The sequence below is a fragment of the Hypomesus transpacificus genome, chromosome 1 (genome assembly GCF_021917145.1).
Source record: "Hypomesus transpacificus isolate Combined female chromosome 1, fHypTra1, whole genome shotgun sequence".
NCBI classification, from domain to species: domain Eukaryota; kingdom Metazoa; phylum Chordata; class Actinopteri; order Osmeriformes; family Osmeridae; genus Hypomesus; species Hypomesus transpacificus.
In genome coordinates this window covers 8,655,329-8,670,310 of record NC_061060.1, presented here as the reverse complement: position 1 = coordinate 8,670,310, position 14,982 = coordinate 8,655,329, and the positions used below count along the sequence as shown (strand labels likewise).

General features: G+C 48.5%; 1 protein-coding gene across 2 annotated transcripts in view; it reads right to left on the bottom strand.

The window, feature by feature from the left end:
- Positions 1–39: 39 nt before the first annotated feature.
- The window catches only part of LOC124474117 (ecto-NOX disulfide-thiol exchanger 2-like), a 101,976-nt gene continuing 87,033 nt past the window's right edge, over positions 40–14,982 (bottom strand). The window contains exons 9-16 of one of the 2 annotated variants that reach the window (XM_047030050.1): positions 12,521–12,627; positions 8,131–8,251; positions 6,311–6,495; positions 5,941–6,081; positions 3,618–3,674; positions 3,140–3,245; positions 2,261–2,346; positions 40–754 (exon numbers count right to left, since the gene is read on the bottom strand). In XM_047030050.1, the coding sequence (XP_046886006.1) occupies positions 623–754; positions 2,261–2,346; positions 3,140–3,245; positions 3,618–3,674; positions 5,941–6,081; positions 6,311–6,495; positions 8,131–8,251; positions 12,521–12,627 (935 nt within the window). In that variant the 3' untranslated portion in view covers positions 40–622. The remainder of the gene's footprint in view (positions 755–2,260; positions 2,347–3,139; positions 3,246–3,617; positions 3,675–5,940; positions 6,082–6,310; positions 6,496–8,130; positions 8,252–12,520; positions 12,628–14,982) is intronic. The other variant, XM_047030129.1, reaches the window with a different exon arrangement.

Here is a 14,982-nt window from a genome sequence, read left to right as displayed (position 1 = left end):
AAAACACTCTCTTCTTAACAATGATTTGTCTTTTTTTTATTTAAAAAATATCATCCAAGCATTTAAAGAGTATTAAAACAAATTACTCTATGGAAAAATTTTTTCACAGCCTTTACAGAAAATGGAGAAATATATCAATTTTATTTATAGACGTTTACAAACAAAAAAAGGGAGGAAAAAAAAAATAGTGAAAAAGACTCAAAGGGTGTCTTAAAGTGTTCAGTTGACCCTGATAAGCTCCCTGTAATAGTCCAAGATGACTGACAGAAAAAGTGGCCAAAGGCTATGAGAAAGTAATTTCCTGTGTGTGGAGAAACAAACAGCCAATCATGTGTCTCTGTTGTGATTGATGCTCATTAGGGACGCCCCCGGAGGGTGGTACAGAGTCAGGCTCAGAGCAGCACTTCAGTAGCTGGATGTCTCCTCCCCCTTGGGGAAGTGTCTTCTTCTCTGTCACCAACAGAGTCAATGGAATGTCCCTGGCCTCGTAGCCCTGTCCTCGCCCTGTCCCCATGACCCCACGCGTATCGCCCTTCCTGCAGTTCAACAGCGTCTCCCGCCGCGCCCCCGTCCTCTCAGGGTCTGCTCCGTCCTCCGTGTTCCTGAGACGTCCCCAGCAGCTCTATGTGCTCTTGATGCCCTGGAAGCCACAGAAGCTCCAGCGTTTCTCCAGGCTGGCCCCCACCCCCGTCAGCTCCTGTCTGAAGGTGCAGGGCAGCCGAGACAGCAGAGCCTCCACCTCTGGAGGGTGGATCTGCAACACACAGCAACAACAACAACAGACACACAATGCTGATTATACACTTCCAAAAACACATTCATGAGCAAAAACCAACATGTTTTGAGGGGTTTTTGACATATATTGTTGGGTTAGAATAACACCTTGCATTAAGTGCAGAGATGTATTGCAGATGTAAATGAGAGTTGTTCATGGCCAGTGTTTTCCTGTGAGAATGTGTGTGGTTTTGTTGTAACAAAGCCTGCTATCTTGTTGTCTGGCGAGTAGAGACGCTGCGTGGGAAAAAACAGATCCTACGGGAACAGAAGACAGGCCCGAAACGACAGAAAATACCCTCCTATTCTTCATCTGTGGGTTGTTCTGTATGTGTGTGCATGTGAGAATGAGTCAGAGTGTTGATGAGCACAAAGAGGTTTTAATGACCTTGCAGCAGAAATTGGGTGGTCATATCTGTGGGGATCTTTCCGAAGGAGGTGGCTGAGAGAGGGGTGTTTGAGGGCCTCCTTGTGGAGGTGGCGATGCGGTTAGTCATATGTTAGTCTAAGTGAAGGAGGCGGTGAGGACACCGAAGGGCCTCCTCGTGAAGGCTATGGAGGCTGAAAGTGGTCATACATTAAGAGGGCCTGGTGGCAGAGGTGACACCAGGTCTGCGGGCCACGTTGTGAAGGTTGTAAGTGGTCATTCATTCAAGGGCCTGGTGGTGGAGGTGACACCAGGTCTATGGGCCTCCTCGTGGAGGTGAACGAGAGGAGGGGGAGGCCCTCTCTCCCTCTGACAGACAGACAGGCAGGCAGACAGACAGGTGATGAGCAGGGGCCACTGAGGACGCTGACACGCTGCGATGGGCACTTTAGAGAGACGTCAGGACACATCATACGGGGAAAGAGACAGAGAGAGATGAAGGATCCCGCTCTAACATTTCTCGGTGTCGGGGGAAATTAGCCTCATCGGCTTTCCAGCGGCGGAACTTGGAAGATGAGGCCAGACAAGCAGCGCCTCTGGGGCTGGTGACACAGGAGTCGAGAGGGACGGAAAGAGACGCCTTTAGCTTTTACACGCCTTGAATGCTTCCCAAATGACGAAGTGTGGCGAAAGAAGGGAAGGGAAACAAAAGTGGACCAGATAACAGGAAACTTTCTTTTGCGGTCAGGGTTTAAGTTGTGTAGATGACTCGGGGGACTCAGGATCGGGGAGTGCTGGCTGCAGGGAGGAGACACTGGCTCCATCATCGGGGTGTTTCTGCCTCAGCAGGGAGGATGTTTCGCCACAGTGGGACTCTGGCAAACATCAGACCCATATGCCAGCCCTGTGGGGGGGGGGGCTTCTCCCTGGCTCTGTGTCTGGCCTGACAGGGAGGTTGTGTCACTGTGTGTGAGAACAGTAGGCTGTTCCTACAGCTCCGTTCACTGGGTGAATGTCTATGAGTGTCTGTGTGTATTTGTGTACGAGTGTGAGTATCAGTGTGCGTGCGTGTATTTATTCATGTGTGTGTGCGTGGCTGCATGTGTGTGCCAGGTCTACCTTGGTGTCCAGACGCTGTAAGTAGGAGCAGATGTACTCGATGCTGGCTCCAAACGGGTGGACATGGAGGAACGTCGAGATAATCCCTGGAGAGAAAAAGAGAGAGAGAGAGAGAGACAGAGTGAGAACAATGGGTGAGCGAGAGATGGAGGGAGATGGAGAAAGACAGATAGAGAGACAGAGAGTTATAACCCTAAACGGTCTATAAGAGTGTCGTGCAGCTCTTGAAAACTGGTCTCACTCTGACTGTCAGTCCCCCATCTCCACCGTGAAAGACAAACCCCAACAAGAGATCCAGGAGACCACCGCTCTGGAGAACTCCTCAGACTGATATGGAAACGTGTCTGAACGCTTCGAGTGTCGTCGTCCCAAAAGCAATCACCGTTGTGTGGATGACTCTTGTGTTTGAAGGCTCCAGATGAAGAGGAGTGTTTAATGACTGCTTTGATGCTGTTCTCTACATTCCAGCTCTCCCTTTAGAGTACCATGGGCTTTCATCCAACCCAACAACCCCATCTGCTAGCAACTCTCTGATATGATGGCCCAGCCTTTATAATCCTCCACCTCTGGACAACAACCGCTCTCTGAGCCTCAGGAGGTGCCCAGAACACACACACAGACACACGTACACACACTACTAAATGAGACCTTAGAGAGGTGAAATATGCCAGGTGAGATTTCAGAAGAAGAACTCTTGAGCCTTTGATGCGTCTGAGTGCTTTAAGATCTGCGTAGAATGTGTCCAGTCATATCACATCACCTGCAAAGTGTACCTGACAAACCGGCCTTTGTGTCCGGCCGTTTCCAAACGTTCACATTTCATGACACAGAGGGGCTCGTGCAGCTTACAGATGTGTGAGTGGAGAGGTGTGGACGTACCAACTAGCAGGGCCTCTCTCTCAGACTGGACAGGACTGGACAGGCTCCTCTCTGGTGCACCCTCCTTCTCCTGACTGCAGGACACCACCGACGGCACTGGGGAATCCTGCACACATGCACACACACACACACACACACACACACACACACACACGCATAAACACACAGCTGACGGCAAAATCAAACAAAATATTTTCTGTACAACCTCTGATACCTGTTAAACTGTTTGTTCATAGGAAACATATTGCCAAATCAGACAGGCATAGATAGTTCTAACAAAACATAAAGAGGGTGATAGATCTTTCCTAACCAGTGATTTAAATTGGACCAAGTCATGTTCCAGGATGAAGTTAGAGAATAGGTGACAGAAGTGGAGAAATGGAGCAGTGAGAGGGCGAGAAAGTGAGTGAGGAAGAGCTGGAGCAAGAGAGAGCCAGAGAGCAGAAGGATGGGGAGGCCACAGACCATTTCCACTTACACTGGTTTGATTAGCACTCTCCTCGCTCCCTCTGTCGTCTCTCTCTGACGTCTCCAGCTACAGTCAATTAGAAACATGAGAGGAGCCGTCAATAAGAAACATGTCACACCCTAATGCATCCAGACCCACGCACACAAACATACACACACCACTTTCCTGCGGGCTGTGGAGCCGCTTAGAAAACGAGTTCAAGAAGTCACCAAAGATTAAACATCCGGCATGATGTGCAATGTTGGACTTTTGAAAACCATTTCCTGAATGCCCAGCTAGCATCTGAGAGCACGTATCTCGTGTCTCTACCGAGAGGAAGTCGAAATAATCGACTGTCCGAACTGTCTCCGTAGGACAATCTTATCATTAAAGCCCTCGCTCCGAAAAACAAACAAAAAGAAGGCTCATCTTTATTACACGACTCCCACGCACAGCCAGCATGAAAGATTCATGAAGGAATGGCTGTTTGTAGACAGTTCATTACCGTGGTTAAGACAGGCTGCTAGAGTGGTTGTAGAGGCAGAGGTGTAAGAGGAGAATGGAGTGCTGTAGTGATGAGATTCTGCATTAATGAGCTGAGCTGAGATAATGCCTCGTGATGTTGGGGTAACGGTCTGGTGACATCCAGGACAATGGAGGGGGGGGGTTATGGACAACATGGCCACACACACACACACACGCACACACACGCACACCATCACTCTACAATGGCCACAAATTTACAGAGAAACATCTCTTCCAATTTGATTTTGCTTTCTTGTATTAATAAGACTGTCTAGAGTGATTCATTTATGAGCCTATGGATGGCTTTAATTACCATATTTCCCATGAATCACTGCTGAGGCGACACATTTCACAGCCAAGGGACATTCTAATCAACAGCATCACCATTAAACCTGATATTGACAACTCTGTCACTCTCTCTGAGGTGAATTAATAATCCAGTCAGCAGGTCTGGATGCACCTTCACAAACTCTATCAACGCCGCTCCCCGCCCACGACCAGCCAAGCAGGTGTATCGCTGCACAGACCGGAAAACTAGCAAACGTGGAGCATGCTTCATTTGACTGCTTCATGTTAGTATTATCTTGATCCAATGAATTCGTTGACTGAACCAGAAGCTGCTGTTCCTGTTAACCCTTTCTTTAATCATTATCAGACCGAGCCCAAGTAACCACAAGTAACACCAAACTCCTCTGCAACTTGATGGTAAAATAAAATATTATTCCTGGGCTGTGTAAGGCTCATTAAATGATCCTTATATCTCGCCTACTGCCTGTGAGAGTCAACATGCTGGTCTAAAATGTGTGTTTACAGTGAACCTGCTTGAGTGAGTCCTGGTAGTGCTGCCTTCTATAGCCAGCGGGTAAAGCAGCGCTCAAGGCTGGTGTAGAGAGTGTGAGGCTAACTGCATGGATGTAGCCTGGGGTGTAGCATCCTAGCTAGCCTCTCAGCAGCTCCACTAGTCTTCATTAGAGTCCAGACCAGCAGCAGGGGGCATGGCTCACAGGGAGAATGGACCTCTAGATCTCAGTACCAGCTGAGGAGAAGAGGGAGGGAAGGGGAGAGGGAGGGTGAGAGAGGGATAGGCAGAGAGAGGGAGGGTGAGAGAGGGAGGGTGAGAGAGGGATAGGCAGAGAGAGGGAGGGTGAGAGAGGGAGGGTGAGAGAGGGATAGGCAGAGAGAAGGAAGGTGAGAGAGGGAGGGTGAGAGAGGGGTAGGCAGAGAGAGGGAGGGTGAGAGAGGGAGGTTGAGACAGAGGGATAGGCAGAAAAGGGAGGGTGAGAGAGAGGGAGAGATGGAGAGAGAGGGAGATGGGAGAGGAAGGGGGGTAGTATAGTGGCAGGGTAGGGATACATTCTGACTGGTAAAGACTGGTACAGCATGATGAGCATGACCCGCTCTAATATTGTATCTTAACTCACCTTTTTCTTTCTGTGACATTTTTATTGACCTGTTATCTCTACCACAGAATGTGGGAGTGTGAGTGGAATCAGGAACAAATTATTTTTAAATGATTTTCCAAAGAAACTTGATAGTATAATAAAAGTCTGCCCCAGTCTGGGCTGCAGTATCTGATGAATTATGTCCACAATGTTCTTGAAACTCATTTTAAACTAATTTCATTCTAATTACAGCACAAATCAGATAGGGTGATTCCAATTCAAACCCGGAGAGTCTCGCCAGTGATTTCCAGGACACACACAGAGTTCTCTCTAGACTGAGAGCCTTCATCCTCATCTTCCTCTTCCTCAGTCCCAAATAGACGGTGTTAGTGTGTGTATGGCTGTGTAAGAATGTGTGTATGTGAGTGAGTGTGTGTGCTACTGACCTGCAGAGGGTGTGTCGTCTGCAGGTTCTGCACTGCTTCCTTCAGACTCTGGACCTGAGTGTCCAGCAGCTGTTTGTCCTCCAGGCTCTTCTCCAGCTCCGCCTCCCTCTGCTTCAGCTCCTCCCTCATGTTCAACAGTTGCTGCAGACAGACGCCAGGCAAGCAGGTCAGCCAGGAACGGCAGCTTCTGATGCTAACCCTGATGCTGCTGCCATAGAGGACCACTAGCCTCATGTGCTAACATCATCTCAGCTATGTCTTTGCTACAGACACCAAGTAGGGAAAGCCTTGTACACACACAGAATTCATAGAATACTTTTCTCTGTGACAGTTTTGTTGTGATCCATACGTGAGAGGGCGTCTGTGCTACCTTCTGCATGCCCTGCAGAGCCTGCTGTAGGAAGCTGAGCTGTTGGGAGTGTGTGCTGTCCTCTTCGCTCCTGATTGGCTGGTTCTTGCCCTGTTCCTGTTTCAGCAGCTCCACCTCGTTCCTGTAGGCGTCCAGCTGGCAGCGCAGAGAGTCGTTCTCCTCCTTCAGAGCCTCCACCTGGGACACTGCTCCGGAGAGAAGGGGGAGGGAGGGAGGGAGAGGAGAGAGGAGAAAGAAGAGGGAGGGAGGGAAGAGGAATGAGGAAAGAGAGGAAGACAGGGAGGGAGAGAGAGAGGCAGGGAAAAAGAGGTGGAGGAGGGAGGAGAAGGACATTAGAGGAGGAGAAGAGGGACGAGGGAGAGAAAGAAGTGGTAGAAGAGAGAGATAGAAAGACAGAGAGACAACGAGAGAGAAAATATAAAATTGATCCCAACCATGGTGTCAATAGAGTAAAGACAGCCAGACAAAAAGTGTGCAAATGATCAGAGGATGTACCATATCTTACTGAGAGGTTTTTGGACCCGGACCTGTCCTCTTGAACACAGAGGAGAGTGTGAGTGTGTGATAGGAGACCTGCTCAGCACATCTCCTCTGGAACAATCTTTGTTCTTCAAAGCCGTCTGAGGAAACGTGTGTGTGTGTGATTCTGATGAAAGTGTGTTTGAGTGACCGAGCTGGGGAGATAAGGCCTGAGCGTCTGGGTGGGTGTCTGTTTAGACATACCACGCACACACACACAGAGCGCAGACTGGACCGTTTCCCTGAGAGGTTGACATTTAGCCGTTAGCATTGATTCGCTTTTAAAGACAGAAACAGAGTAGTTAAAGACTGCAGTGGCAGTACAGGTGTTCCTCTTCAAGCCTGCCAATTGGTTCAATAGTCATTCTCAGAATGTCAGTCATTCTGAGTGGAATCACAGACGCACATGGCCTACCCTTCTGCTCTACCATTCTTTTTCAGGTTGACATCAAATATTATGACAGGCCCTTGACAGTGATGCTTAGCATTGTTTTCTAATAACCAAGGTCACACATGAGAGGAGGGAGGAACCACAAACCTGGCAGGAATAGAATTCTATTTGCATATATCTACACACTAATTAGGGAGGCTGTCTGCAAAATGTTATCTTAACGATTAAAAAAACGCTACAAATGTTAGATCAAAAAACTAACTGATTAGATGGAGGAGAGGTGATGTTGGCAGCAGCATCTCTACCCTGGCTCTCTGCGGTAGAGAGAAGCAGTAAGACCCCTGAATAGACAGGTGAATATTATGGGCTGTTTGAAGGTGTTTAGCATCAGTATTTCTGTTGGTTCAGCAGACCTGAACAGGCACCTCTGAGCAAGCAAGGCCCTAATGGCCCTTCAGTGGTCCCTAGAACAGCCCTGAGGAAGCTGGAGGAGCAGCTGGCTCACACTCACCCACACACACACTCAAACCCACACCACACACACACAGCTGTGAGTGTCAGTATTTAGAGGGGCAGGCCAGAGGGGAGCAATGCCCAACGTAAACACAGCAGTTCATTCATGGTGTCAGCTGCATGCTTTTAGATAGCTGGGCGTGGCTCTTAGTCTCTTGCTCCAGGGGGCATAACTGGAGTTTCAGGAAGAGGACAGATGTCTCCCCTCTGTCATTTCAGAAACATTATGTTTCTTTTCAATGATGAATTATGACCCTTAGTGGCACTAATGTGTACCATACTGTGTATGGTGTGTTTCTGTAATGTTTGGACTACATCTCGTCTGCAGCTGGGGGATTGTATAGAGTGTATGGGTTGTGCATGTTCTGGTTGGCTGTGTGTGTGTGTGTGTGTGTACCTGAGTGGTCTGAGTCCTTGCTGTCGGGGGCGTGTGTGTCCTCCATGTCATCGTCAGACATCTCCATCTCCTCCTCTCGTCTGATCCCCATCAGCTCCTCGTTGTGCATGTTTCTGACCTCCTGGAACACACAGCACAGACGGCTCAACATCGCCCTAGGAACCCTGGGTAATGTAGGCCTCTGGGAGATTCCCTCAGAAGACAGGCCACTGGTCCGCTCAACGTTTTAGGGAAGGGTTTCAGGCGGCTGTTGGTGGAGCTGTAGGGAGCTCCACACAGAGCAATCTTGGACTCCCCCCCCCCCCCCCGCCCCGGTAATGGCCATGTGGACAGTGGTGCGTGTCGTGAGAATGTCCCATGGAACAGTGTGACAGACACAGATCGGTGTTTCTCATTTAAGTTTCAACTGGCATATGTCCGTTGTGTGTGTGTGCGTGCCCACTGTGCTGATGCCTGTCCACATCTTCCTCTGTGGTTTGAGTGCACAGTTGGTTTGCTCAGCAGTGTTACTCCTCCGAGCGCCTTGGCTGATCAGTGACTGAGTGAAGAACACCCAGCCAGCCAGCAGGGGGCAGCTCCTGCTGTAGACGCATGGGGGGCAGCGGTGGGCAGACAGCTGGTCAGGAGGGATGTGTGTGTGTTATTTTGCCAGGGCTGCTCAATGGCTAATTGGCAGAGGGTGCCAAGGACAACCAGTCACGCTCTACCTACTCTCTCTCTCTCTCTCTCTCTCTCTCTCTCTCTCTCTCTCTCTCTCTCTCTCTCTCTCTCTCTCTCTCTCTCTCTCTCTCTCTCTCTCTCTCTCTCTCTCTCTCTCTCTCTCTCCTCTCTCTCTCTCTCTCTCTCTCTCTCTCTCTCTCTCTCTCTCTCTCTCTCTCTCTCTCTCTCTCTCTCTCTCTCTCTCTCTCTCTCTCTCTCTACCACACACACACACACTGACAAAATACTATAGGTTTGCAGAGAGTGATGATTAATATGCTTTTCTCTAGTATGAACACACACTCAGAATGCCAGGGGAGAAAAAGTGTCCCCAGCAGCAAACACCAGTGTTGGAGTAAACATCCCCATCTGCCTGGTGTCTTCATCACCAGATGCTGCTGGCCAACCAGAGGTCAAACAGGTAGTCTGAACACAAACATATCCATCTGGCCTCTCTCTCTTTCTCTGGGTCTTTCACACACACACAAACTCACACACTGCTTATTGTGACAATGTAAATATCCAGTGGACGATGCAGGAGGGAGAAAAACAGCTGTTATTGGATCCTGTCTCAAGTAAATCACTCTCATCTCCAGCCCCAAAATCACACGCTGCTCTGAAACCAGACTTCATGTTTTGACAGAAACAACTGACGTCTTCCTGTCAGCTGACTTCCTCTCTACAGGCTGTAGCTGCTAGCCTGCCAGTGCCATGGCGACCAGGCTACAGTCATGGGCTACAAGTCAACAACTCAACTAAGCTTGTTGAGGAGTCAGGTGGCTGAGCGGTTAGGGAATCAGGCTAGTAATCTACACAGCCATCAATGAGTCCATCCTCTCCACCTCCATCACCATCTGGTACGCTGCTGCCACTGCCAAGGACAAGAGCAGGCTGCAGCGTATCATCCGCTCTGCAGAGAAAGTGATTGGCTGCAATCTGCCTTCCCTCGAGGACCTGCACACCTCGAGGACCCTGAGGCGAGCGAAGAAGATTGTGGCCGAATCCTCCCACCCTGGAAACTCCCTGTTTCAGTCACTCCCCTCCGGCAGAAGACTGCGGTCCATCAGGACCAAAACCTCACACCACACAAACAGTTACTTCCCTTCCGCTGTTGGCCTCCTCAACAAGGCCAAGAGTTCACACTGACTTTAATGACTTCATGTCTTAAAACATTTGCATTTGCACTACCTCACAATTTGTGTAATATTTGTATTTTATATTGTATTTTATACTGTAAATTGTCTGTGCAAACTTTCATGGCGAATAAATCCCTTTCTGATTCTGATTCTGATTTCTGATCCGAAGGTTGCGAGTTCGAGGGACGTTCGGACCGAATGTCCTTGTGCAAGGCACTTCACTTCACTTGCCTCTGGGGAATGTCCCTGTACTTACTGTAAGTCGTTCTGGATAAGAGGGTCTGCTAAATGACTAAATGTCTAATGTAAATGTAAGCTGGAGGTGTGTGTGTGGAGACTTTTCCCTTCAGCTGTGTGGTACTCCCCAGCCTATCAGAGTCCAGCAGGCTGCAGGAGTCTGAGAGAGCTGAAATAAAGACTCTGGATCAGCAGCTCTGGTTCACTCTGACTCCGACCTGTCTGCCCTGCTGTCACCCTGCTGTCTGCCAGCACCCTGACTCCGAAACCAGGCTCTGTAGCCACTCACATACACACATATGCACATACAGACACCCAGAAAACAATCACATCACTGCCTAATCCCTCTGGGTGTTAGACGGTCATATTCTTGAACTCTTTTCAATCTATTTCCCCCACCAGCATGTGTGCTTCTAGCGTCTGCCAGGAGGCCTGTTTTCTTCCCTGCTGAGTCACAGTGGACTGGAGCCAGACTCCCTGGGAGGCGGGGAGGTGGATGGATGGATGGACGGGTGGATGAAGGGGTGGGTGGACGAGTACATAATGTAGATTTAGAAGGATGGATAACATGACTAGATAAGTGAGCAGACAGATGAATGGATGGAAGGAGTGATGGATGAATAAATGAATGGATGGATAACAGATGTGAGTGGTGAGATACAGAATGTTCCTGTGAAACTCTGGCAGAGTTACATGGCTGCTGTAAACATGAGGACACAGAGACAAACATACAGGCAGACACAGACAAACAGATACACACACACACACACACAGACAGACAGTAACACAGATGCAGAGACTAACACACACACAGACAGGAACACAGACAGACACACACGACAGTAGAGTAGGGGAAAAAAGCAGAATAAAACCCTGCATGTCCTTGAGGGTCCTCATTAACACCTCCCTAAAGAGAGAATGAGGAGGAATGAAAGACGGACAGAGAGAGGAAAGAAATCTACTTTGCTCTCGTCACCGTTTCTACAGACTCAAGCAGGAGGACAGATTGGTCACATGATTGGTCACATGATTGGTCACATGATTGGTCACATGATTGGACACAGTCACGTCACAGACAAGGGCCATGTTAGGAGACCAGAGGAACATATAACTGATCAAAAGAGCCTGCTCATATACACCAGCACACTAGACCGTTCAGTGCTCCTCCCAGAGTGGCTTAGAATGCCAGAGCTCTATTCCTGGTGTCATTATCATGTTTGATAGTTCTAGAGGGGGTTGTGCAGTATGGGGGGACATGAGTGCACACACACACAACAGATAAGAAAAAGTGTAGATTCTTACATCCACACTGTGACAAATGAGGGACAATAACATACAGGGTTACGCGTGTTTGTGTGTGTGTGTTGCACGTTAAAAGATTAGCATGGTCACTGCCTGCAGCCATTTGAACAGGCTTCACCAACACACACCTCGCACATCTCATCTACTTGGTTGAGATGAACATCTCTGTATGTAAGAAAACCAATCTCCCCTGATAATCCATGTCAAATGTACAGTTTAGTTTGTTAATTACACACAGAAGCCATCATATATCTCTCAAACATCCAACTTACCGATTTGTGGGGAGAAAGAATACTGCAGCCCACACATGAGCCTCCATTAAGAAACAGTGTTTGCTGTAATTACTGTGTCACATTAAAAATAATGAACAAAACCAAGTACACATTTAGCTAGTTTCTTACATTAATGAACAGTCAAGTAAGAGATGGATGATCCCAATTTACCAGCCAAAACAACATTGAAATCAGTCATTAGCGAATGTGTTAGTCCACACAGCCTGAGAGTGATGTGCAGTTGGGTGTGTTTGTGTAAGGTGTTAAAAGGATGGTTCTGCAGTTACCTGTTCTGTTCCTGGCAGCTTTATGAGACTGAACACTCACCCAGCGGGCCTCCAGAGGAGAGAGAGGGGCGAGAGGCCGGGACCTGGGCCTGAGAGGAGCTCCCTCTCGAGGGTGAACTGAAAAGGGGAGCCTGGGTGTAGCCTAGCCTAGCTTTGTGCATAGCACTGAGGCTGTCTCTCTGCCTGACCTCACTAGCCAAGCACTTACTGTACCTTACTGTTTCAGTCTAAGACTAGTTTTGCAAATGGTCTTTGGTTTGCAGTCTCTAAAAACAAAATGCTCCCTAATGAGAAGATTGAGTTCTCGCTAAGACAACACTGAACTTCACAAACAGTGAGTGGAAGAGGATGATGAGGGTTCACATCAACAGCAGAATCATGTTGAGACTATCCCTAAATAAAGAGGATATGAACTTCAGAGAAAGAACAGTAAATTAAAAAGGCAGAAAGCACCCACCTCGGCTTGTTTGCGCCACACATCCAGGTTCTTGCGTTGAGCTTTGGAGAAATGGTCCCATGCCTTTTGTTTGGAAGCAGCGTGGAATACAGACACAATCTGCTCAACTGTGGAGGGACGCAGGGGCCAGTTACCGTCCAGAGAGGGAGAGAGAGAGAAAGAGAGGTAGAGAGAGATAAAGAGTGAGACAGAGAAAGAAGGCGGTGGGGAGGAGCAGATTGATAAAGTGGAATCAGGTAAGAAGAAAAAAAAGTCCAACAGCTCGGGGTCACACACACACACACAAACACACACACACACACAAACACACACACACACACCACCCCGTGTCTGTAAGATGATTAAATCTGTGTGAAGGGAGACCAAGAAAAGGAGACATTGATAGTATCATAATTGCGCACGTCGACTTCCCAAATATGTTGACATGACGCCCCGCTAAATAATTGGTTGTTGCTCACATGAATCCATGTAGAATGTAGTACTACACACAGTGTCATACCCACAGACACTGTACATTAGGCTGTATCAACTATACTCCGACCAAGGTCCAGTTCCTTGTTACGGTAATGCATCCTTGACACCACCATCAACAACGACATGGACGTAGATATTCTACAATAATAGCCAGCACACAGTGCCGCCATTCATATATCTGTGATGCTAGTGGACAGTGGTGCAGAGTGTGAGATTCTCCCTACTCAGCGGTCTATTGTTGGCTATGGGACAATGTGTCTCAGTGGGGGGGTCTCTCTCTGGATGCCCCCAGTAGGGAGTCAATAACAGCACCAGAGTTGTGGACTTGGCAGAGGGACTGAAGGTGGGTCTCTGGGGGATTGGAGGGAGAGGACCGTTTCCAGATCAATAGTGGCTTCTCAGAACTCTGTAATTTGATGGAGGGGAATCGATGAGGAAAGGCAGAGGAGAAAGGAGCGAGTGCAAGGTTGTGGCCGAGAGTTTACATGTGTGAGAGCGGGTCAAGGAAAAAAAAAACGAATAGATAAAAACTTCCAACCAGCTACCACAATCTGTATATAGGGTAGCATGCTGGCAGAGTCTGGATAGCTGGATGCTAGCAAAGTCTAGATAGCTGGATGCTAGCAGAGTCTATATAGCTGGATGCTAGTGGAGTCTATAGAGCTGGATGCTAGCAGAGACTGTTTATAGAGCTAAATGCTAGCAGTCTGTCTCCAGCTAGCATTGTTATCAGTGTGGCCTCAGGGTCTATTTTCTCCCATCTTTTCTAAATGAGGTCATTAACTGAGAGTCATGACGGTTCATCTCCATGATAAGATATGCAGTCAGGCCCACCCGACATGATGGACATAGATCCACACCCACCTGTGGAATGATGTCATGTCCTGTAAACATCATTTTGAAATATGAGCGAGTCGTCTCATTGGCTAATAAATCCTTCCAGGCTCTACCGGAGGAGATTTCTGCTGCCAGACATTCATCAATAGGGCTGATTCAAATAACCTGTTTCAGAGCAGGAGCAATATTAGGGGTCTTATTCCAGGTGATAACCAGAGAATGGCAGCAGCAGGGCTTGGTGAGACTGCATGAGGGCACAGAGGGAGAGAGAGCATGGGGAGGCCTGCATGCAGCTGTGAGGAGCCTTGGACAATATGGATGGATCTTTTGTTCACTGAAACTACCTTGTTGGAACCCAATTTCTGTGTTGACATTTGGAACCGCTGAGACATAAACATAAACTCATAAATATAAATACATGTTGTGTCGTATGGTGGCCTGTCTGAGTGGAAGAGAACGAAGGAGAGCGACAGAAAACACAAGGACCTTCCCTGGCCTTTCTTCTTCACCAAATCGATACACACAAGCTCCATTTGCATACAGTCGTACCATTTAAAATGCAAACAACATGCAATAGCATGAGCTCACGCCACCCTCGGCTGAACTCAGTGTAGTGAGGCTGAATCCAGGCTGTCAAAGGTCGGTCGGGTCAGCTGTGGGCCTTGCCTTTGGCTTCTTTCTTTCATCAATATTTCAACAGAAAAGCATCTATTTCCTTCAGCTCCAGTTGGTCCAGTGAAGACGAAGGTGGGGGGGGGGGGGGGGTACTTACTGTGGCTAATTTAGTCTCTAAGGCAGGTTGTCTCGTGGGTCAGCTGCCATCTGGGTTGAAGACAACTAGAGGAGTTTACGCTGTGAACCCTCCGGGATCTGGGGTTTCCAGCCCCTCCTAGTGGGACCTAGTGGGGCCACCACTGGGTGTGGCTCTCTTACCGTGGGGAACTGATGACACGCAGGCTAGTGAAATGAGGACCGTTGCAGCCAACTTACCTTTACTCGTCACAGACACAATGTCCTCTCACAGAGCACAAATGTTTGCTAGTTGATTTTGTTTGAGACAGTTTGAGAAGGGTTACGTGAGATACAGAGAGAGAGAGAGAGAGAGAGAGACGAGAGAGAGAGAGAGAGAGAGAGAGAGAGAGAGAGAGAGA